The 25,853-nt window shown below is 34.5% G+C and overlaps 1 protein-coding gene across 2 annotated transcripts in view; it reads right to left on the bottom strand.

Annotated features, from left to right (window-relative positions):
• Nucleotides 1-3,574: 3,574 nt before the first annotated feature.
• The window catches only part of LOC145279996 (uncharacterized), a 59,137-nt gene continuing 36,858 nt past the window's right edge, over nt 3,575-25,853 (bottom strand). For both annotated transcript variants that reach the window (XM_080131605.1, XM_080131606.1), the window contains exon 2: nt 3,575-5,183. In XM_080131605.1, coding sequence (XP_079987731.1) covers nt 4,089-5,183 — 1,095 coding nt within the window. In that variant the 3' untranslated portion in view covers nt 3,575-4,088. The remainder of the gene's footprint in view (nt 5,184-25,853) is intronic.

The following is a 25,853-nucleotide window of genomic DNA, read 5'->3' as shown; positions in this document are numbered from 1 at the left end:
TCATCCCCTCTTTTTGATTGACTAGCTTAAATTTAAACATCTGGTTTGGCGATAGGCGCAACAGCAAATACGTCACTTTTCTTTTTTCACGTCCTTTTCCTCCTCCGTCGTACGGGTTCAAACCTGTCTACCTACTACAACTTTTTTTTTTTTTTTTTTGCTCAACACACACCTCCAAAAGCCCATGCACCACCAGGCTAGTTTAAAAATAAAACAAAATATAAAAGCCTACAACATCTAGAAGCACATATTAACATGTTTTTTATTGTCTAAAAAATTATCATTTCTCAAGAAAAGGAAAAACCTAATATGTGGTTATGAAAGTCTTATGTTGAACAGAACAGCGAGTTCTAATTTTCTCAAAGACAAATATCTGCGATATCAGAATACTTTGCTATAAAAAGTATTTTAAACCTTGACTGGACAGATTACAAATCCACTCCGAAAATGATCGAGGCATACAACTTTTTTTTTTTCTTAAAGCAAATACAGAATAAATTTTGCATTTGTTAATCGACAGGTGAAAAATAAAGATCATTTGAAATATTCAAATTCTTATAACATTTATAATTTACATTGTTTTATCATAAAGCCTCATCATTTTTGGCCAAGAAACATTTTTTATTATTTCTGTTGGGAATGAAACAAATGTTTCTGTATAGCTTACCTGCCATAAGTATATTTTTATACTGCTATTTCTAAGCTCTATTTGTGTATTGAGCACAGTTGAAATACTGAAACAGAAATATTTACATAATATATAGGTATGTGTACACATACATACATACATACGTACGTACGTACATACATATGTACACATACACATTACACACACACACACAGTGCAGTAATATTTGCTGATATTTTAATTCATTAAATCATTGTTTCTTTATTATTTTGGTTGTCAGTCTTGTTGTCTTCAAAAAACAGTGATTATACCTTCACCCATTTTTTTTTTTTTTTTTTTTTTTTTTACAGAACTCATGAACAATTTTGAACCTCCATATTTGGGAAAGAGACACAGTTCTTAAAATTTGTGCTGGAATGAAAAATAAGGAAATTTTAAACTTTCTCAGCATCAACAGGAGGATAGTAGAAATTACCAGAAAGGAATTCAAGAGTCAGAATTCAAATACAAAGCTACATCAGAGGAACAAAAACAGCATGATAGATGATCTGACGCTGTCAGAAAGCCAGTGTTCATCTGAAATTCAAATTATCATGAAATCAGCAAAGGCGAAACACCAATGGCTACACCTATTCAATTCTTGATTGATCAGGTAGCTGCATGCAAGTCGTGAATGCGTCAGCAGGATGCAGTATCTTGCTGTACAAGCCAATCTTTGTCAGCCACACTTCACCAATATCGAGCCTTCCAGTTGACCTAACTACAACTCCCTTGGACTTGGGACGGTATTGAATAAGATATTAAAAGACCCAGATGTTTTGAGATTCGTCATCAAAGCCAAAAGACGTCTTCAAGTGAAATTGATAGAACAAGTCATCATATTTGGTTTAACCTCAGTTTTATGTGCTGGCATATCTTGGATGGTTTTTAAAAATTGACTTCCAAATTAACTTACCTCTTAGAAATTTTGATTTATAACTCTTTCTCTCAAATCCATCCATATCACTTCTCTGCATGTTTCTGTGATGAACTACATCTTTTATCTCAATTGTTTTACATCTAACATGACAAACTCTCATCTGATGCTTCAATGTGGCCATACAATCAGAGTCTGCTGTTCTGAACATATCTCTCTATAATATTCGACGAGAGAACTAGATCTAAGTCTGTCTTTAAGACTCACATTATACATCCGTCCATCGTATTAATCTCATCTCATTTTTCTTCATAGAACACTTGTCCTCAGTTTTCACTAGCCAGGTTTAATTTCCATACATCATCATTAGGGCTAGGACAACAGCATATTCTTTTCTTTGATTCTCAGGTATACAGGGTGACCCCTAAAAAAAACCAAAAAACATAGAAAGTATATCTAGAACATATGCTGTAGAATGGAGAAAAAAAAGACCAAAGACCCTAGTGTTTTGATGTGATGTTTTGAATATAATAAACTAGTTATGACCAAAATTTCATTTCATTCGAACAAAACACTAAGAAATGGAGCCTAATTATAGTTGGGGCCCGTTTTTTTGGGTCACCCTGTATATCTATTGATATCTTATGTTTTTATATAGAGTGGTGTGCTCCTCGGTTGATTAATTGTGTCTAACTGTGTCGGATATATACTCAAGAGTCAAAACAATAAGAATATGCTGTTGTCATAGTCCTAATCATCACACTACATACATATGCCTGATAGACGCTTTCCTTGGTCAAAATTGGTAACATCCTATTAGCTAATACTGACAGAAATTCCCTGATCTAAGGTTAATGAACAAATCTAAAAAAAAACAAACAAACTTATTTCTACCTAGATAGTAATCTTGCAAACCAATGTCACTCACATCTATAGCATTCAGGGGACCGGGTGTGAAAACGATGTGATGTAGAGCTTGTTTTTTTTTTTTTTTTTTTATATCTTCATATAGAAATTTATTTTTGAGATCAATCACAAATATAAAATGGTAAAATATACTTACTGTTTGAGATAGCCGGGATAGTAGAAGTCTTTAATATTTCAAGAATGTTTTTTCAGAAAGAAAGGGACCAAAAGAAATGTCAAAAAAAAAAAAAAATAAAAAAAATATTGTCACATTTTAACACCTAGTTCCCTGCATTGCTATAGCTTTCTTATATTCTTCCACATTAGATGATCTTAGCAGAATAATAATATACATAAAGAAAAAAGTTTTGACAAGCTTCTTGGCTTGACCATTACTCCTGATCTTAAATGGAACACGTACATCAAATCTGTTGCCAAGGCCGCTGGAAAAATGGTGGGATCTTTCTATCGATCCGGTAGATATCTCACTGCTGATGCTATTCTCTATCTATATAAGAGCCAGGTACGTCCAAGGATGGAATAGTGTTGCCACATCTGGGCAGGAGCTGCTAGAAAGAACTTGGCCTGCCTTGATAGAGTTCAAAATAGACATCGTAGCCTCGTAGGAGATGTCCTTTTCTCTTCCTTGCAACCTCTATCTCACAGAAGAGATGTTGCGAGTTTGTCTCTGATGTATCGTTATTTTCATGGAAAGTGTTCATCTGAGCTTCAATCTATGATCCCCCCCTCGCCAAACTTTCACAAGAAACACTCGTCTAGCTGTAAACACTATCAATAATTCCCCCCACTCTTTATCTGTACCTAAACGTAGATTCCATGAACAAAGCTTCTTTCTTAGAACTGCATGCCTGTGGAATTGTCTTCCGTTTTCCGGCTGACTACAATGTGGTTGTCTTCAAGTCTAACGTAAATAAGTTCTTGATGAGCCGTTCCATATAAGTTATCAAATTTACCAAATTTTCATTACTAATGATTACTATATTGTCCAATTTCTACTGTACACTCTTTAACCCTTATCCTTGAGTGGCCTCTTGGCCTTGATAATGTGGTGATGCCTATGTAAAAAAAAAAAAAAAAAAAAAAAAAAACTGCAGAAAAGCATATCACATTGTAACAGCGTATTTATATACATTATCATCATACATTGGAAAATACAAATAGACATTTCTAAAACAATTGCAGTGATGTTTTAGAAAAATAATTTGTTTCTTAAAGGCAGCTATAAATAATATAACAAAAACATTGATAAGTTGAATAAAACACATTTGCTTGAAGATACCGACAGAACACAATAGGATTGTCTAGAGAAGGATAACTTGAAACCGATCAAATATCAAGTCCTCAAGACGGTCGCAAAATTTTGCGTATGGCTGTCGATATTTGAAAATAGAGCGTCGGTGGAAATAGCAGTGGGAGAACGTTTTGCCCATTTTTTTTTTTTTTTTTTGGTATTTTTTTTTTTACCGAGGTGGTGGGGAGGAGATGATCCGTGTGTCGTGTAAGTCTTAACGTTCAACTCTGGCAACATAGTTCCTTAAAAAAAATATCACAATTGATTTTCGTCTCATTATTTTTAGCAGGTCTCCCACCCCCACCCTACAATAATATGCGATTCATTTAACAAGCCACTTCACTATCTAAGACCATTTCCCGGACGTGGCCCGGGGTTTTTTTCTTTTCATTGTCGGATTGTTCGTTGGGTTTATTTGGGTCGGCGGCGGAGGAGGATTTAGCTTCTTCGTTACCATCGCTAGATACTTTCTGTCTGTTATCGTCATCGCTGCTCATGCCCTTCAGCTCAAGTAAGTCTAAAGTCTGCGTTATAGTGTTCACCGCATGCTTTCGAGCCTGGCGGATGCTATCATCAGAGCCGGCTTCAATATTATCCAACTTGAGAAGCATCCTAGTTAGCATCTCCTCTAAATAGCGATAAGGTTTGCTACCCTTACTACCTTGAAATTCGTTCACTTTCTGACCAAGTTCTTTGGCTTCACATACAATTTTCTCAACCATATCGAGAGGAGTCAACTCTGATGGTTCCATGTGTTCTTTCGGAGAATTCGCTCTCTGTTCTGGCTGCGTGTACAGATGGGCCGATTGTTGAAAAACTCCAGAACTCGGTTGATGAGGAGGGATAGACGTACCAGGTTTCCTTGCTGCCTGTGGACTGCTGTGGTTGGACCCAACATTTGTTTCTCCTTGACGGACGATTGGGATCACTCGTTCGCTTCCACTTGGTGCGTTTGAATAGGGAGCTTGATTATTCCAGCCTGGATGGTACGTAGCAGATCCAGTTGGATAGCCAGGATAGGTGGGTTGCTGCTGCTGCTGTTGTTGTGAAGGCGGTGGTGGTGCTGGAGACGATTGTGTTGGAGGTGGGTGTTGGTAATTTGGATAGTTAAATGCCGGCGTGTGCTGGTAATGAGAAGTGTAATGTGACTGTGGTTGTCCAGAACCATGTTGGATGGGGATCTCTCGAGTTGGAGCCGCAGAAGGATGTTGGTGGGTCGCCTGTTGTTGAGCGTGCTGTGGCGGTACTGGTGGCTGTTGGTGATGGTGTGGCTGCTGCTCGTGGAGAGGGACTGGATTGACAGGTCCCTGGCGTGGAGGATAGGCCTGGTTATAACCCTGATTAGGATGAGTCATCTCATGACTGACAGGAATTTCAACCATCTTTCCAGCCTGATTATTGTAATCTTGATAATACATCGGCTGAAAACGAGAAAGAAAAAAAAATGCAAAATTAATTTTTGGAAACAAGAACAGATACACACTTGACAGAAAACAAAGAAAACATTAAATTTATTATTTGGATACTGTCCTTATTTTGGATGCTATTCTCACATTTCAGTTGATGTAACGTAGAAACGGCAAATAAGAGGACGGGGGGGGGGGGTCCAAAGGTAATGTCTCCTATATTTTTAACCTCACTTGAATGGCTTGCATTGTTATGACGATGGAACATATGCATTCATGACTTGAAACTATCATGGACAGGAGTCAGACGCAGAGATGAAGCATTGAATTTCTGGCAAAAAATGCATCGAGAATGGGTGCAACTATGTAGGAAAATATAATTCTGGAGCACAAAAGGTTACTCGTTTTAATGGTGCTATTCCCATTTTCATTGCTCTTCAACTTTCTTGAGCTATTGAAAAAAAATCCCACTCTTCATACTAAAATTGTAAGGAATCATGGGTCAACCGAGAAAAGTGTTGAGGGATAATCTATAATATAAATCTCACCTGTGTTTAAATGCATGTATGTATGTTTGTATGTTTGTATGTCTGCCTAAAACTCAGAGGCGACAAATTTTCACGAGATCGGTATCATTTTGAAGCTTGACGTCTCGGACAACAAATATTGAAAAAATTTGTCAAAAACATTAATTCCTTCACCCTCAACAGGGCAGTTTTCTACAAGGAAGGGTCAATGTTTTTGCAAGTCATCGTATCGGTTGGTCAGACTGACTTTGCCTAATTTTAACGTTCCAAACTTAGTTGTGTTGTGTTATGGAGTTGCGGTAAGACGTCAGATTTTCTTTCACTTAAAGATAAACTAAAATGACCGAAAAATGGGCTGAAATGACTTAAATAAAAAGTAAATGACTTAGAATGACTTTAATGAACTTAAGGATGAATTGAATGACCTTAAGAATGACTTGAATGCTTAAAAAATAACTGGAATCCTTCAAAAACAACTTGAATGATCTGGAGAATGACTTGAATGGCTTTGAGACTAACTGGTTGTAAAGTGGCCAAAAGGCCAAGAAAAGCTGTATTTATTTGCTCCCCCCACCGAGCAAATTAGGCACAAAGCCGATTTTTAATGTGAGGAGTGAAGGGGAAATGGGGACCAACTCCCCAGGGAGTAGGGGAGCTGGATAGTGACAATTAGTATGAAGGGCTGCCCTTACACTGACCAAGGTCTTATATGTGGGGTTACCCCCACATATGGTCTTTGCTTGCAGTATCTGCCGGAACAGATACTACACTTTGATCTTCATATATAATTTATTTCATGAAAATGAAAATTACAATCAAAATAATTCAATGTAAAATTAAAATAAATTAAAAGCAAAAAAAGGTAAGAACAGCGTCTATTAACAACAGACCTTTGATCTTAACCAAAAAAGGTCAAGCACAAAAGTGTTATGCACAGACTGACTGATGGAGTGACTTATAGAGTTGCTTGCACGCGACTAAAAATTGGAAATAAGAAATTATTTCATTATTGGAATCCTTTAAGATGAGTAATTTGTATATTTATTTATTTATTTGCGGACTGTTATGCTCATTTTCGTAGTTGTTTTACCACGTTTCCTATCCCGTCACAGATAACCACCTGAAAAATGCCAGAGGAATAGTTGGCCGAAACGTTGTGAACAACAACTATGAAGATGAGGATAACAGTTAGCAAATAAATAAATAAATAAATATTCAAGGTTTTAATGTTTCATTTATTTATGAAAAATCTAACTTTCATGCTTGCAAATGACCCAAATAACCTACATTTTTTTTTTTTTTTTAATCTTTCCAGTCTATTAATTGTATCTTATAATAAAAACAGCAGTGGCAACATGGGTGGGGTGGAGGTATCGATGTAAACTAGAAAAAATATATAAATTTTCACAAGTGTTTTTAAGACAAGTATCCATAAATTCATTTAAAAAAAAAAAAAAAGATACAAGTATTCATATATGCCATTATTATAAGTGGGGTATTATTAGACCGGGGTTGTGTTTAAGAGAGCTGGAGAAACAAGATTACAAATTATTAAAACATTCTCCAACTGAAAATTTGATTCTCATAAATAAATGTCAGATTTTATAACAGGTGAAGAAATTGTACAAGTAGCAGTGAATTTTATTGATACAAAATGAAGATTAAGTTTGATAGCTTTAGTATGAATCTATCTAAAAGGAAAGTTGTAAATCCCTGTGTCCAACTAAAAATACTTACAAGCCTTACATAATTGGATTCAGCCTGATCTTGACTTAGTTATGCTAAAGAAAAACATACTGACATATGCTTTGAGGTCACCATGAACAAAATCAGGCCATAGAGAATAAAAAGAAAAGAAAAAAACTTCCTTCGTTCATTAGGGACTGCCAAAAGTCACCACAGAATTACCCCCCCCATATGTAAAACGATGTAACATCATTATAAATTAATATAATCGATATAACTTTTGTACCATTTAAAAGAAGAAGGGCAAAATAAACTAGAAATAATTAAAAAAATTTTTTTCATCGTACAAAAATAATGAAATTGCGAGACAAAAATCATATTTACATAATTGGCGCTTTAAAATAATGTTCCCATGTAGTAAGCATTTCGAATGTGAAAACATACCCGTGTTTGATAAATCTAGCAAGATTTGTGAAATTTTCGATACTTGTCTATTTTATAATGAAATTACATATAAAATGCAGTTTCTGTAAAATATACAAGGGAAAATATATTTATTTTTCCGAAATTTGAACAAAATATTAAAAATCTATCGACATTTCTATTTATTATGAAACATAAGAGTTCAAATAAGTAAAACATTCATTTTTTTAAAATTTAAATACACATATTAAGCAAAATATTACCTTGAAGTTGCAATTAAAAAAATATAAATTTAATGGTTTTTTTTTAAATAGCGTTTTTTCAAATTAATATATACTATAATCAGTTGAATTGCCAAGAAAAAGAAAACTTCCTAAAAATTAATTAATTTTTAAAAGATTAAATCGATTAAAATTCCATTATTTCAAAATGTTCCGTTACAACATAGACTTTTAATTAATTGTGTTTGAATTTTTAGTCGCGTGCAAGCGACTCAATAAGTCACTCCGGTCGGTTGGTCCGTAACACTTTTGTGCTTGGCCTTTTTGGTTAAGATCAAAGGTATGTTGTTAACAGATGCTGTTCTTAGCTTTTTAAGCTTTTCTTGGCCTTTTGGCTAAGATCAATGCTGTACTTATGTTTGTAACTTTGTGATATAAAGTGGGGGATCACTTTTCTGTATTAATTTAATGTAAAATGATCACCCACTTTACAACCAGTTAGTCTCAAAGCCATTCAAGTCATTCTCCAGATCATTCAAGTTGTGCTTGAAGGAGTCCAGTTATTTTTTAAGCATTCAAATCATTCTTAAGGTCATTCAATTCATCCTTAAGTTCATTAAAGTCATTCTAAGTCATTTACTTTTTATTTATTTAAGTCATTTCAGCCCATTTTATGGTCATTTTTAAGAATTTCATGTCAATCCTACATTCACGCATTCATTCATTACACGAGAGCATGCGATTAATGGCTATCGGCCTTGTTTTTTAAATATTAAGTTTTAATATAAACATGACTCTTGTCAGCTATTTTATCGCCAGATTAAAACCAATTTGAAAATATTATCGCACAAATATTAAGCATTTTGTAGCCCCCCGCCCCCATATTTTTTATGTCTCTTTTTACTGAACAAAATATGGAACCCTGTAGGTAACCAAATGAACATTCAGTAAAACCGTATTTCAGTTTTAATATACAAATGTTTATAATAATATTAATCGTTAAACTGTGTAAATCTTAAAACCTAACAAAATTATAACAAAGATTAATTATTAATTGCAGTTTGAAGAAGATAAACAAAGGTTTTAAAAAATCATTAAGTCGCTTCTGCTTTTTCATAGTTCGTATAGTTAACACAAATCTGACGTCACGGAAACATGTGGTCCATTTTTCGCAATCGTTTGGCAGACCCTATCGTTCATTCTTATGGATAGTTATTTCAAAAACATTAAGTCAACCAGTCAATTGGTTTTATTTTTCTTTATTGTATTGAACCAGTTGCCAAAGAAGAGAGATGGAAGGATGTTAGTCGAAAGTAAACAAAGAGAAGGGTGTTAGTCAGAGGTAGAGAAGAAGAGGAGAAGGTCTAACAGATTATAACCTACGATAGGAAAGTCCGGTAGTTTAGCCATGCAGTTTACATAGCTAAGCCATAAAGAAAGAACTTGATATTTGAAACAAATAAAAAGGTTAAAGAAAAGCAAGTAAAATAGTTGACGGATAATGGAAAATAAACAAAAGTGACTGGAAGTGGAATTGTGAACAAGTGAGCTCGGTCTAGGTTAGAAATTTAGGACAAAAATAGTTTAAGACAATAAACAAAAGTTGACCTTTTACAATGTAATAAATTATGTAATCAGGTTCTGAGACGTTTTGATTATATCTAGGTTAACGAAGAGTCGGAAAGAGGAGTTTAGACAGAAAGGTCCGATAGATGATATCATGATGACTTACATCCTGAGAAGCTAAAGGGGATTTCACGACCAAGACTAATAAAGGCAACCTGGCAGGCAACCGCAAACGAATGCATCAGAGAAATAAAGTTAAACTGTTTGGACTATTATCATCTTCTAGTTGCTGTTTTCACAACGTTTCAGCCGATTATTCCTCTGGCCTTCGTCAGGTTAACCGCAACGGGATAGGAATGTCAAATCCTCCAACTACATCCACAGCAATTGCTGCCTTCAATAGTAGTTGTCATTTCACCACGTTTTGGTCAACTAATCCTCTGACCGGCTTTGGGTGGGGTCGAAACCGCTACCTCTAGCTCACCTGGAATCGGAGATATTCCGCATCTCTATACCACCGCACCATCCAAAGTCGGTCTGAGGATTAGTTGACCAAACCGTGGTGAGATGACAACAGCTATTGAAAGCAGCAATTGGTTTGGATGTAGTTGGAGGATTCGACATTTTCTATCCCGCTGTGGTTAACGTGACAAAGGCCAGAGGGATAATCGGCCGAAACGTTGTGAAAACAACAACTCGAAGATGAGGACAATAGTCCAAATAAATAAATAAATGAAAAAATTATACAATTTATTCATCTCCAAAATAATTCCCAACTAATTCAATGAAATGAAGTTGTTTTGGTGTTATGACATGCATCGGAATTGGAAGTTAGAAGGGTCTCTATTTCAAAATGAGGGAATGCTAGCAACAAGAAAAGGGACCAATATGAAACCTTAAAAAAAAAAAAAAAAAAGCTACGTTCTCTTTGTGTGTTATGCAGGCCCAAGTCTATTCGTTCTTTGTTGTACAAGTACATGTCACCTCCACACACGCTGTCCTGATGTTATTGAACTTTTATGGACATGTAAAGCACATCATACACATTGAGATTATACATACATTCCAGGAGGCACATATTGGTGCCTGAATATACACAACCAATGACTATGATGACAGTGCATATGTAACATACGTTTAAAAGAAGTAGTGACAGTTAAAAGTAGACAAGGAGAGGGGAGGGTGTTAGACAAGGAGAGGGGGAGAGTCGAGGCTAGTCAAAAGTTTTAAAAGAGGCAATACTTTTTTCTTTGTACATACAAATCTTTTTTTCAAATTTTAATAAAATGACTTCATTATTTTTCAAATTCTAAAACTATTATCTTATTTCTCCCTAGACTTCCACCTTATTAACAAATATCTCATTGTGTTTTTTTGTTTGGGTTATTTGCAAATTTATATAAGGGCACGTTTAAAATGCAAAAGTCAAGTATCATGGTTCGATTGTGCTCTAACAAAACATTTCATTTGTGCCCCTGTCTTATCAAAGAACCTACTGTTGATTTTATACTCCAGATCCTTCTGTTTCTGCAGTGATACAATTTCTCAAATGCACTTGTGATGTTAGGTTATATAAAGGTGTTAACTTTGGTCAAAATCAAACTGTTTCTTCCTTAATTAGATTTTTAATTATCAATACTTAGGAGACATGCTGATATAAAAACCTATCTAAGAGCTTTTTCAGTGTCACAGTGTCTTTTATATACAAGTAGAGATATTACATAAAACAATTCTTAGATTTTATTAGAAAGCAGTTTTTTTTTTTATTTCATTTTTTTTTAAATCATCGTATTATCTTTCAAAAAAATGTAAATATTTTAATAAGGAGAGGGGGGGGGGTCAATGAATGGAATCAGTCAAAAGTAAAGACTCCCAAACAACACTAGATGAATACAATTCATAATGATATAAAAACTAAAATAAAAAATGTGCTGAATAATTTTATGAAGCAATTTTAATATCAAGAAATCTGCAAAAAAGATTTTAAATAATCATCCTTTTAAGATTAAAACACTGATACAGTTGTTTGCACAATTAGATGGGAGAGGAAGGAAAAATGAGACAAAGTAACAACAAGTACGAGGAGAGCAATATGATGCAAATAAAGGAGGTAAATAAGGGGCCAACCTTTAAATGGTCTTCTGCTTGACCAGTCACCATAGCAACAAGGCTTTTGATTTAATGATGTGAATATATTTTTTTATTGAGCATTTGAAACAGTAAAACTTTATTTCCTGTTGTGAATGACATATTCAGGGATTTTTATTAAATTAAAAGTAAACAGTAACTTTATTCCAGAATTCTGTAGATGAACTTTGAAAATCTGCACAATTAACTCAAGGCACTAAATGTATACACTAATATACAATGTGCCAACGTTTAGGTCACAATTCGTCTAATATTAATTTAAAACTTAAACATGTTCCTTCTAAAAGTACATTTTTTTTTTCATTAAAAAAGTAAAGAAAATTTTTTTTGATCTACTTTCTAAATCTGTTATCGAAAATGTATGCGTGCGCATGTGTGCATGTACAATTTTTTTGTATGTCCAGTGAAGTCTTTTTTCCGGGGGGGGGGGGGGTTACTATGTTTTACAACTTTTTATATACTCCCTAGATTGTAATATCTATGATTTGCGAAGGGACGTCGCGTCTACATTTATTTTGATTGACTTATCTGGTTTTCCACAACATCTTATGAAGCGTAAAGCTTAACTGGCTTGCAGCCAAAGTTAAGTGCGTCATTTCCTTCCTAGGGTGTGATATTTGACCCCGTTAAATATACGCACCTGTGTGAATTTATTCAATGAATTTTTTAATCGCTAAATTTAAATGCTTTTCAGTTCTTTTGTCACCGTAACGCAGCGGTTAAGATCACAGGTTTCTGCCTTCGCATCACGGGTTCGAACTTGCCTGCCAAAATTTTGTTTTTTCCTCCACACACACACACCTCCAATCACCCGGGCACCCATGCTAGTCCATAATATGAATCTCACCTGTCTGTTTGTATGTATGTATGTATGTATGTATGTCTGCCTGAAACTTTCCACAGAGGCGATGAATTTTCACGAGATTGGTATTGTTTTGAAGCTCGACCCTTTGGACGCCAAATATCGAAAAATTGGCTAAAAACATTAATTCCTTCATCAACTGAGTACTTTTCTACAAGGAAGGCCACTTTTTTTCACCAATATTTTCGAAGGTCATTCCCTCTTTTCGATCAACTAGCCTTAATTTAAACCTACATTACTTCCAGTTTGGCGATGGGCACAACAGCCACAATGTCACTTTTTTTTTTTTTTTAAAAAACATTTTTCTCTTTCGCGGTACGGGTTCGAGCCTGCCTGTCTACTACCACTTTTTTTTTTTTTTTTTTTTGCTAGACACATATCTCCAAACACCCGGGCAATGCCGGCCACCCAGGCTAGTTTATAAATTAAAACAAAGTTGATTTTTTTAAATTTTATTAAAAAAAAAAGAAAAAAAATCAGAATATTCTAGTTTAGAAAAAAAAATAAATAAAAAAATAAAATAATTTAAAAAAATAAAAGTAAAACGTAACATGAAGTAATTTCAAAACTGAAATGGAATAGTTCTGCAGTCGTCACTTAAAAAAATCAAATCAATAATGATTTCATCATGCTAACAATACTGCAAACTTTTCCAACAGTTCCTATCATTCTCAACAGCATCACCATTGAAGTTAAACAGTTCAAGTATATTGACTCTACCTTTACAGTAACAGGGCAAAGATGAGATTGCAATTTGTATTGCGATTGTACAAATTGTAATCTCATCTTGTAATCTCCAGATTAAATTGTGATCCCAACAAGAGATAAAACTCAACAAAATTGACGATATACCAAGCACCAATGCATACAATGCTGCTGCTGCAAGAACTAACCTCTGCATAAAGATCTTCACAGATTCAATGTCTACAACACATCTAATGCGGTTGGCTCTTTGACGAAATCCAAAACTGCATCGTCTATATAAGATGCAACACCACCGGCATCATAGACTCTTTTGAAAAGGAGACTTTGCTGGTTTGATCACATTCTTTGACACTTTGTGAAGTATTCATCTCCAACCTGGCTGGCTGGACATGGATTTTGGAAGACAGACATGGAGGTGGGGGACTGGCCCTCGCATTTTATGTTGCTTGCCACTGGGAATGAGTAAAAGTCGGCCAAAGACTCTGCTGCCGATTAGTGTGGGTAGACTACCATGATGCAGAGAGTTCTGAAGCCGGCTCATACCATCCTATGTGAATGCCGTTACGATTAAAAGGGTAATACTAGGAAGTTATTTTTAGATTCTTACTTGAAGATTTCGATCCACACACTTGAATAAAATAATGCCAAAACATTTTCTGGAAAGTCTTAAATTAGAATTTATAAATAAGCTAATAGATATATATTTCATTTTTTAAATAGGTTTATATTTCTAATTTAAAAGAACTAAAAGATCCTTAGTATAATAATGTGTCTGCAAATTTGTAACCAAAATTAGGAATGTTATTTAAAAACGAATATGGTCTTAATAACTATGGCTATTATATTTAACTACAGCAATACACAAAAATAAATATTTAACAATTTTCCTTTTAAAAAGTATTAATATTTTGGTCATAAACATACAGACCACAAAATCATTAAAAAAAAAAAAAAAAAAAAAAAAAAAAAAAATGAACAAATTTTTATGGGGTTCATAGCCTTAGAGATTCTTGGGGGGGGGGGGGGGAGAGAAAAAAAAAAGTTACCAATCACTATCATAAAAAATAAAATCAACAACTGGATTATCATACTGCATAATGAAACAATTTTGTAAGAGAATTTGGTAATAACCTTCATAAATAGGAGGCCTAGTTACTGAAAAATGACGTCATGTCTGAGGTAGAAGCAAACAAAATTAGTAGAACAGTCAGACTGTCAATACAGAATGAGAGCTTTTTATAAAAAAAAAACTAGAGTAAGGTAAACGAACGATGAAAACAGAAAACGAACACGTGAAAAATGGCTTAAATAAGTCTGTTTCGATATTAAAATTTAAAAAAAATCGGTGGGTACCCGGGTGTTTTTGGGTGTGTGGTCGGGGGTGGATAAGCGAAGTAAAAAAAAAAACAAAAAAACAAACGTTACGTGAAAAATGGCTTAAATAACACTGGTTCAACATTTAAATTTAAAAAATAAAAAAAAAAGAAAAGAAAAAAAAGAAAAAAAAAGACATCTCACACCATGATTCGAACCCAAAACGTTTAGATAATGAACCAATGTGCTAATCGACTGACCTAACGCGACGTACATGAAATTTGTTCAGTTTTTCAACTATTTAAAATAAATCAGGTCATGACGTCATCTGGCGCATGTGTAGAACCGCTCGTCGTCATGGGAAGACCGTTTTTGTTGACCCCCCCCCCTCCTTGTAGAAAAGTGTCCAGTTGAGGGTAAAGAAATTAATGTTTTTAGCCAATTCTTCAATATTTGTTGTCCGAAGGGTCGAGCTTCAAAATGATAATCCGTCGCCTCTGTGGAAAGTCTTAGGCAGACATACAAACATTTAAACACAGGTGAGATTTATATTATAGATTATACTGCATCCAATATATAGTAATGATTTAAAAAAAAAAAAAAAAAAAAAAAAGACTTGTACATCACCACCGAAAATCGAAACCAAAACGTTTAGCTTACGATTTACTTTTTCCTTTGATGTTAATGCCTGAGCTATGAAGACATGTTTACTACAAGGCTAAAAATTAAAACATGAACCAATAGCTATTACATTACACATGCATATTCGTAATTCCATTGTTCGACCTTCACCTGGCAAATTCTATTTCTTTAATTTTGACTTTTGCAGATTTTCCCCAGACAGAACCCAAATATAAAGTTTTGCATGGATTTGAATACCCTATATATTAAGTTTCATGCCTGTAGATCAAAAACTGAAAGAGGAGTTTAGTAGGCAAAATTTTTCAAACATTCATACGCATACATAAATATATATAGAAAAAGGTTTGTGTTTACTATAACCTTTTTATACGCAAATATTACGCAAGTATAAATCAAGTACAATATCTGCATGAATATAATTACATGCAATAGTTAATTAAAGATGATCATCCCATAAGAGATCCTCTCTAACTATTATGACAGGATATCTCCCTCTCTGCCATAAAGACTGATAGATATATGCACAGACTTGGAGTCTATATTTGAAGCACCCTCCCGTTAACTAGAGAACAACGTCTGAAAAAAGATGACCAGTTCTTTATGTGCTTTCAACTAGTCTTTCATCACTGCTTAAGTTACTTATACTTTCTCTTCCATTTTCCTCAAGTCAGGTCTGTACACTAATCAATCATGTCTCTGATAACATAGATGCAGCACTCTCCTTGGATAGTAATACCCAAATTCATGTGTTTGGTGACTTTAAGGTCCACCCTAAAAATTGCCTTGGTTTCTCGGGTTACACAGATGCAGCTGGACACTAACAGCTTCTCTGTAATCGATTCCTTCACACAAACAGTCTTGTTCCCAACCCCCCTCCCAGATAGTGACCACCAGCAAGCTTCACTTCTAGACCTTTTCCTTACCGCAATACCTGAGGATTGTGTAGCTAATGCCCACAGTCAGCTCAGGGACGCAGAACACCTAGTGGTATCAGTAGACATTGCACTCAAATCCCAACCCCAAGGTGAGGCGCCATTGCTCAAAATTAGATACTACAAAAGAGCTAACTAGGAAGCCATCAGAGAACATATCAGATGCCCCATGAACCAATATCTTCTCTCTCCCTGCTGAACAGTGTGCCACTGAGACAACTGAATGGTGCAAAGTGGGCGTTGAAGCACATGTCGCCACATGGAAGTATTATAGCAAGCCCCACTCACCCCAATGGTTCACTACAGATTGTGCAGCTGCCATTGCACAAAGACAGTATGCACTCTGCCGGTTTGTATGTCATAAGTGCAAATACGCAACAATTTATAGATGCTAAAAAAAAGAAGACATGCTGAAATAATCAGGGAAGGCATAGAATCGCAGATAGAAACTCGTGATTTCTGGAAAATTTATAATAGTGCAGTGAATAAAGGGTAATCTAATTCCTTCTAAAAGGTTGCATGCACAGCAACAGAAAAGACAAAATTGTTCACTCAGCGATTCACCTCCAACTCCACCCTCGAGTCAACAAACAACGCCCTCCCAAATTTCCTTATATAGACAGAAGCCACAATTGATGAAAATTACCTTCTCATGTTCATGATATTATAAAAAAAAAACTTAAGACACCTCCAAGGCGCATGGGGCTGATCTCATCCCTGCTATACTAATTAAGAAATGCTCAACTGAGCTAACCCCCATACTTTCCAAACTCTACAACAAATACCTTGCTGAATCCTGCTATCCTAATAGCTGGAAGATGACCACTGTGGTACCAGTGTACAAAAATTTTGGTGAAAGGACCGACCCTCTCAATTATCGCCCTATCATTCTCCTCCCCCTCTTCACTAAAATCTTTGAGACACTAATCAATCAAGCACTATCCACCACCTTGCAAAATCTAACCTTCTCTCTGTATAGATTAACCAATACGGATTTAGGCAATGTCGTTCTACTGCAAATATTTTAGTTATCTCTGAACACATATACCATGCACTGGATAAGGCAGATGAAGCCCAAGCTGTAGTCCTTGATATAGCCGAGGCCTTTGACAAAGTCTGGCATGAAGGGCTACTAATGAAAATCAAATCATACGGTATAACTGGATAAATACTAAATATAATTAGATCCTTCTTAGACAATAGAACCATCCAGGTTGTCATTGATGAACGTTCATCCAAGCAGCATAACATTAATGCGGGAGTGCCTCAAGGGTCGATCCTTAGACCACTATTATTTCTGATATTCATCAATTACCTCTCCGATAATATTGAGTCTGAGATAGGCATATTTGCTGATGATACAATGCTTGATAATATGCATGAGGGAAGAACGGATGTACACAAATCCAAGACCGAATCCTTAGAAAAATGACCTCCAGACCATAGTGAAATGGAGACGAAAATTGAAGATAACATTTAATGCTAGTAAGACTAAGCTGTTCTTCTTTAACAATTACAAGACACCTTTCCAATCACCGATATTCATGAGAATTTTCTTCAATCTCCTCAGTTTAACATTCACGGGAAATATGAACTGGAACAAATATATTGAGGACATTGCGAAGGCTGCTGTGAGGAAGGTGGGCTCCCTCTATCGTGCTAGAAAACTGCTCACACCTGAGAGTATCCTGTACCTATACAAGGCCACCATTTGCTCACGCATGGAGTATTGTTGCCACATTTGGACTGATGCATCTACCACTAGTCTCTCCCTCTTGGATAGGGTTCAGAAACGGGTCACTAATCTAATCGGTCTCACTTTGTCAACTAAGCTTAAACCCATATCCCATCGCCACAAGGTTGCATCTATGTACCTGTTTCACAAGTATTTTAATAGAATGTGCTCTGATGAACTGATTGCACTTGTACCCCCTTGACGTACATGTCCCCGACAAACCCGCTTAGCAACAAAATCAAAATTACACCCCTTCGCTATTGAGGTCCCTAAATATCAGAAAGTTTTCTTTTATAGGCATGGTTCCAAGTATTAGCCGCTTACACCCAGCTGACTATAAAATGGACGTTTTCACAACTAATGTACAGAAGTTCTTGTTGTGTTGTCTTCTTAAATAATCAAACCCTACTCAAATTCCACCATTACTGATCATCAAGGTGTCTACCCGACACACGCTCTCCATGTCTTTCTATCTCCCCCACACACTTCTTTCTTATACACACTGCTTATCTCTATCTCTAGCACGCAGTTCTCTCTTATCCTTGAGCAGCTCTTACGCCTTGATAAGTAGTGATCTCTTAAGTGAAAAGAAAAAATGGAATGTGCTCTGATGAACTCATTACACTTGTGTGCCCTCGACGTACATATCCCTCACAAACCCGCTTAGCAACAAAATCACACCCCTTCACTGTTGAAGTTTCTAAATGTCAGAAAATATTCTACTCTAATGGCTTCTTCCCTAGAATGGCTAGACTTTGGAATGCCCTTCCTGCTACCTGCTTCCCAAACTGTACTGACATGCAGAAGTTCAAATGCAACGTAAACCAACAGCTTAATCTTTTATAGGCATCGTCCAGATTAGTAGCCCCCCTTACGTCCAGGTGGCAATGTGCCTTGTTTTGGGCGATGGTGAGTAAATAAAAAAAGAAAGAAATGAATTAAAATGAATGTTTAAAAGAATATGCAAATAGCTAGATGTTTTGCTAGTGAATGCAATTCCACGACCCATATGTAACAAAGTTGTATTCTCTTTTTAAATAAATAGAAAAAAAAAAAAGGATTTTTAATATGAATATCAATACACACACACAAAAAAAAAAAAAATTATAAGAGTAGAGATTAAATCATTTCTTTGAGAGATTTTATAAATTTTTAAGACAGTAAATATTTAAATCTTTTATAAAAATTGATTACATTTTTAAACATTTGAAATTTTAAAAAGGAATCTGGAAGCATTTAAATCATCAAAATGACTTCTAACTTCCTTTTAATTGGCTTTAAAATTCTAAGCAAATCCTCAGGTATTTAAAGACTGAAATTATTGGAAGTTATATGAAATCAGTTTTTAAATAGAGGTTAAAACATTAGTTTAAAAAATTATGGTTTTATAATAATTTGAATCAATTTAAATTTTGATGACACACTTGACTGATTGGAGGTAATATTCATTCAAAATGGATTGAGCCAACTCCTTCCAAAAAACAGACCACATCTCAAATGAACGTAAATCATGCATGACAATCCGTAGCAGTCAAGGTAGTGATGGGGAGTCAATCCCAAGAGCAGTAGTGAACACAGTAGACCTGTGGACCAAAGCTAGGTTCAATGTCTGCTTCAATGATATGTAACCATGTCTTCAGTTGGCCTACTGGGCATCTTTACCAACCTTGAAGTGGTTCTGGAGCTATTGTTTTTTGGATGAACTCTCCTAGGTTGTGGGACTTGATGTGGCTGAACCAGCAAAGCCTCCTGTTTAAAAACTTAAGAATGATTCTGGAGCCTGTCTAGATTTGGATATTGGAACCGGCAATATAGGTTAAACATTACCAGCTTTTTGAGATCCACAACTCTCATCGGCCAGATCCAAAGAGCTGTTGAATAAGTACTTGATAAATCTGGACTTTTGAGCTTATTATGATCTTGAGTTGAGACCACAGTAGGCTGTCATTAGAAGACAGTCTGCTTTTAATGATATAACCATACTGTAATAATTAAATTTAACTTTCAAACTCATACTATTAATAATTAGAAAAAAGTTATTTTGATAATTTGGACTACTTTTCTAAAGTTTTAATTCATATAACTGAAACGTTCAGTTGCATCTTGTTGAACTCCGGAATCTGTACAGAAATTAGGAACTTTTTATTTTATGCACAAGAGTAACTTGTGTTTGTTCAGTCAGCCATCAAGTAATTAATTGTATCCTTAATATTACCTATACTGAGAATTGAATCTTCAATCAGCAGAAGACAGTCACTTAAAACTGATTAACTTAGCACTTTTATCCATTTTGCCAATCCCTATTGTGAAATAGGATTTAAGGCTCTTGAAATTCATACTGGAATTGTCTGCTATAATAGCAGACAATTCTAGTATGAATTTCAAGAGCCTTAAATCCTATTTCACACAAGTAAAAAAAATGGAAGTAAAAAGACTTCCAAACAACGCCGGGTACATACAGCTAGTCCATAACAAAAAAAAATAAATAAATAAATAAAAAAAAATAAATTTAAAAAAAAAAAATAAATTAAAAAAAAAAAAAAAAAATTAAAAAAAAAAAAAAAAAAAAAAAGGTAGAATTATGTTTTGCTTTTCTATATTTATCGGCATTTAAGCTGGGAACCATATTTTTTTTTTTTGTGAACAAATTCGTAGAAAGAAACAGCAGTTGTAGTATTTAACCTATAAATGAACCAAATGAATTGATTCGTTTCTCAAGTTTTATTATGTCCAACGTATTTGATACCCAATTAATGCTGAGTACACCTGCTAATATAAAGCTACAAACATCAAAATCTTGAATTTTATGTAATTTTACTCAATAGCCGTTTATTTTAAAAATAAAGCTGCCGTATCATCTGCAGACAAGGCTGTCTACTATTACAAACAACTGGGTAGATTTATTACTGTTAACTTTTGCTTGAAACAGCATTCACCTGGGCTGGGTTGAGCCAGCTGCATATATCCTTGCCAGTGCATCACTCACACAGGTCGACCAAGCCTGCTGATCTCTAGCCACTCGCTGTTCCAACTGAATTCTATAGACATGTAGATTTATTGTCTAACTAGCTTGTAAGTTGATAGCTAAAACATTTGATTAGTGATATTCTAACTTATTTTAACTTCATCAGTTCAGTTTTGGTTTAGACAAATTTATAAACCTACACAAACCAACTTCCCAACCTGAGTATATGTGTTTAGGGTCGCCATTATCACTAGAAATAGTAACCTTCTTCAAAATCTAAATCTTCTTTATAACTGTATAAATTTAGCTTCATTTATAGTCGAATCAATTATGAAAGTAGTTCCAAAAGTGAAACGTTTTTTTTTTTTTTTAAACTCAAAAAGTTGAAACACTACAAAGACAGGAGTAGTACCATCAAAACAAGCAATCTTGTGCTCCAGAATTCATTTTCCTACATAATCACCAGCACTTTGAATGCACTTTTGCCAGGAATTCAAAGACGCATCTCTGCTTCTGACGCACGTCCATGACAGGGGTTGCTTTCTTAGAGTCTCACACCATCAATATCTGCACCACAAAGATAAAACATTAAGGTCATGAATGCATAAGTTCAGTCATCATAACAATACAATTGTACCATAAGGTGTGGCGACGTTGTGTAGCCAATAGTCCTGCAGAGAAATAGAGAGGAGCGGCAGGACTGGTGACATCACACAGAAATAGCAGCAGAGCAGTAAGACAGAGAGAGTGGAATGGGAAAGACGTAACAGCATGAACAGCAGGAAATGACAGCAGACGACAATGAATTCCCACTAACCAGTGACAGCCCAGTAAAAATTTGTTATGTAATATGGAAAGCACGGACAGGAAATAAAAGTGTCTCTCAAAAAAAGTGAGTTCAAAGCATTTTTTTTTTGTTTGGTCTTTGTCGGGGGGGGGGGGGTCGACAGACAAGAGGAAGAACGAAATGAAAATGCCTACCCATAACATTACACAATTTGCAATCCCTTCCGATTTATTTAGGTGGAACAAACAATAGGAGGCATTACTTTTTGAACGCCCTCCCCCACTTTCATATTTTTTTTTTTTTTTTTTTTTAGCATTTTCTAGAACATATGCAATCATTTTTTTACTAAGAGTCAAAATTAAAAAGAAAAACTTTTAAGTGTGCATGTGTGTGTGTATAGGAGGGGGGGATACATGAAGTCAGTCTTTGAAAGAAAAAGCCTTACTTCCCTACTCACGGATTGTTTGAAGTGCGGAAAAAAAAAAAAAAGTAACATTTTCAGTTTTCAGAGAGAGCTGTCATAAGAGGATAATAGGCGATGAGGCAAAGTGAAGAAGAAGCGGAAGAGAGACAAAAAAAAAAATGAAAAGAAAAAAGAATGATAAAGCAAAAAGGGAAGAGAAAGAAAAAGAAAATCCAGCCATACGGCTCTAGCGATTTGGAAGAAATCAATCTTTTCTAAGTAAATAACCCTTCCCTAAAGCAGATTTCAAACAAAAAAAAAGCAGAGAACTCACATGTAGGGATTCAAACCAGAGCTCTATAGACAAATTTATCTTTAGTTGACCTTTGAACCTAAATATTTTCATTGACTAGCCAAATAGAAAAGTTACTAGCCAAACCCACATGATTTTTAGAATATGACATCTTCATTTTGTGACGAGTATGTACATCAGCGATTTTTCTGTATTTTTTTTTAAAATAAATCTAATTCTAAATATACAACAAATTTTATGTTGATACTTGAAGATATAAACATTCATTCAAATTTCTTCAAATGTTTTTAAAACAGCCTTGTTAAAAATAACAAAACAAAGAGTATATTGTTCTATTAAACCTTTTATTTCTTAAATAATTTGTTTTTGCTCGTTTTATTTAAAAAAAAAAAAAAAAAAAAAAAAAAAAAGATTTTTTTTATTCAGTAGTGAGCTTTGGAAGTTTGGAAGATTGTCGGTGAAAGAAATACAATCACTAAAAGATAAGCATTTCATTATTTCTGGTCGTCACTTTCAAAAATTACTCGCAAATGTGTTTCACTCACAATGTAGAACCCTGCAAGTCGATATGTTTTTATTTTTCTGAATATATATTTGCTCATCGCACTCTTGCCTGTCTTGACAAAAACAACTTTCAAAATTATTATGCTATGTCATTTGCTCTTCTCGACAGCCACTCAAAAAAAGGGGTATCACTAGTCTATCACTGATTTCCTGATCCACTAAATCTCAATCTATGTTTCCTCCCTGTAAGACATTCGAACAAAAACTCGTCTAGCTACAACCACTGCCAATAACCCTCGCATCGCCGGTGTACCTAAAACTAAACAATTTCCATGAACAAAGCTTCTTTCCTAGAACTGCCCATTTGTAGAGCACGCTAGTGGGGCTACTTCCATATATATTGTTTTATACTGTGGTCTATCTGCAATTACATAAGCAGCCTTTAGACTTTTTCATCTTTTTATTTACAGTAAAGCAGTAAAGTTTGTTATTGCAATAAATAAGTTTCCCTATAAATTCTTTTTGTGTCTTCCTATAAACACTTACAGGACTGATCGTTTTAAATTCACCTTCTCTTATCTACATAATTATAAAACGCTGTGGACCATCTGGCCATGTTTAATTGATTTGTGTCTTCACCGATCGAGTGATCCCATCTTAAAAAAAAAAAAAAAAAAAAAAAAAAGGATGACGGGTGAATTTATATAAAGCGGAATCGAGAATTGGAAAAATCAGAACATTTTGGAATATTGGAAAAGTTTGTGCCTATTTTCTGATGCCAAAACGATTCTCTTAATTATCAGTTTTTTTGGGTTTTTTTTTTTATTTAATTTTGTTTAAAAAAAAAAAAAAAAAAAAATCTTCCATTGCTGGTAGTAATAATAAAATAAATATTTATTTTAAACTACCAATAAAGCTGAAATCTACAGATCATCCCCAAAAATGTTTTCATGTTTGAGAAAATATCTGCACATTTAACATGTTTTTACGGTCATCAGGGAAAAAAAAAACACCCCTAATTTTATAGTTAATATTTAGATCTATAACGAAATTGATAGTTATATCGGAATAAGTCCCATCACTACACGTATGGGCGTGGGTCAGAGGCTAAGAAATGATTGTGGAGAGTCGTATGTTTTCGTTTCGATTCTAACTAATAGATCCCAAGTCATATACACATTTTTTTAGATTTGATCTCACCACTATACATTAGAATTAAAATAATAACCCATGGAGAATTGTCTAATAATAAATTAACGGGACCTGTGGAAATTCCACAAGGAACTTGGTCATATGTAATATATTGATGTTGGCATTCTGTAAATGTTCAGTGTAAATGGAGACGCTCTGATATTATTGTAGCTCTTTTGTTAAAATTCCAGAAGTATTTATCTAAGCTAGCAGGGATGCCTAGCATAGCTCGGTAATTATGTATGCTTAAATATATTTTAATTCTTGCAGATTTCGTATATATTATTATAAAGTTAATATTCTATCGATTTTTATATATTATAAAGTTGTGATTTCAAAAATAAAATGTATCCAAATGACTTAGGTGCATCAGCTTGAATCAAAACCGAAACTTATGAAAAAAATATGTATATATAACTTGAGTTCCTTCAGCTATAATCAAAACTAAAACTTATGAATTCTTGGTAAAATTATTTATAAAAAAAAAAAAAAAATAGATGATTTAGGTACCATCAGCCATAATTGAAACCGAAACCAAAATTTATGAAGAATTCTTGGTTAAATTATTTATTACAAGAAATGGAAGTCAAAAATTAAATAGTCAATTACTGACTAGCTTTGCAATATAGCAGCAGTAACACAAAGTTAGTTGCCTTGCATTCATTTGCAAGATAACATTTTCAATAAATCCAATGTTGTCATGGCAACATCATACATCTTGCATATGCAGACGATATTTTGTCTAGACTCATTACAACATAATTCCTCATTTCCTCATATTGAAAGTTTTTCCTTTTTTTCTTTTTAATACTATTATCGTGCATTACAGTCGTGTATATTTTCATAATCTGTGACTGGCTTATATAGGATGTTTTTTTTAAGGCGTAAAACTTTAAATTAAAATAAATCACAGAAAAATATTTTTATTATACAAATATGTGGTTTATTCCAAAGATTAAGGTTTGGCATTTATATGGCGTAATCTATAGTTCCAATTTTCACAAACTGTCCACATTAAATTAGATTGCATTTAAACAACACGTCAAATATCATCTTCCAAGTGGTCTATTGTGTCTGATTTATCAGCATAGACATTTGACTTTACATAGCCCCAAAGAAAATAATCTAAATGGGGTCAAACTGTATGAACAAGGTGGCCAGTTGATGGGTTCTTTTCATGAAATTATTCATTCATCAAATGTTTCTCTAACTAAATTGATCATACATTTCTGGATTTTTTAGATGAGAATTGGTCATTTGTGTTATTTTGATTTATTCAAAGTTCGACAAGCTACACCTGAAGAAGTCTGGCGGTTACATTGACCAAAATGTGAAAATGACATTCAAGATGAGAATAGTAGTCCGATGAATCCAAATAATACAAATAAATTGATTGTATCATTTGCAACTTGCAAACGCTGCTTGGGTGATCCTCATAATGAATTGCCAAACCAAGCTGAACTCAATATAACGAAGATAGTTGCCAAATCTGCAATTAAAGAAGATAGAGTTGTCAATTTAAAGTCTATCACTTCTTAAAAATACATCCTATACAAACTTTTTAATAGCTGACTGGAAGGACGTGGTTGTTACCACGTGATCAGGTTGGCTGGACAGAGTCGAGTTGGAATTTGGATGCCAAAGAGAGCAGACGATTTAATAGCCCTCCCACCTTTGGGAGGGAGATGAAGTGTCTCCAAATTAGAGAATAGAATTAACCACCCAACCAAAGACACTCACTTTCCATTCTTTTGCGATTGA

This window comes from Euprymna scolopes, chromosome 7 (genome assembly GCF_053919585.1).
Source record: "Euprymna scolopes isolate OS-2025 chromosome 7, ASM5391958v1, whole genome shotgun sequence".
Lineage (NCBI taxonomy): Eukaryota > Metazoa > Mollusca > Cephalopoda > Sepiida > Sepiolidae > Euprymna > Euprymna scolopes.
Note: the sequence above shows the minus strand (reverse complement) of the source record. Positions and strands in the feature narration are given on the sequence as shown.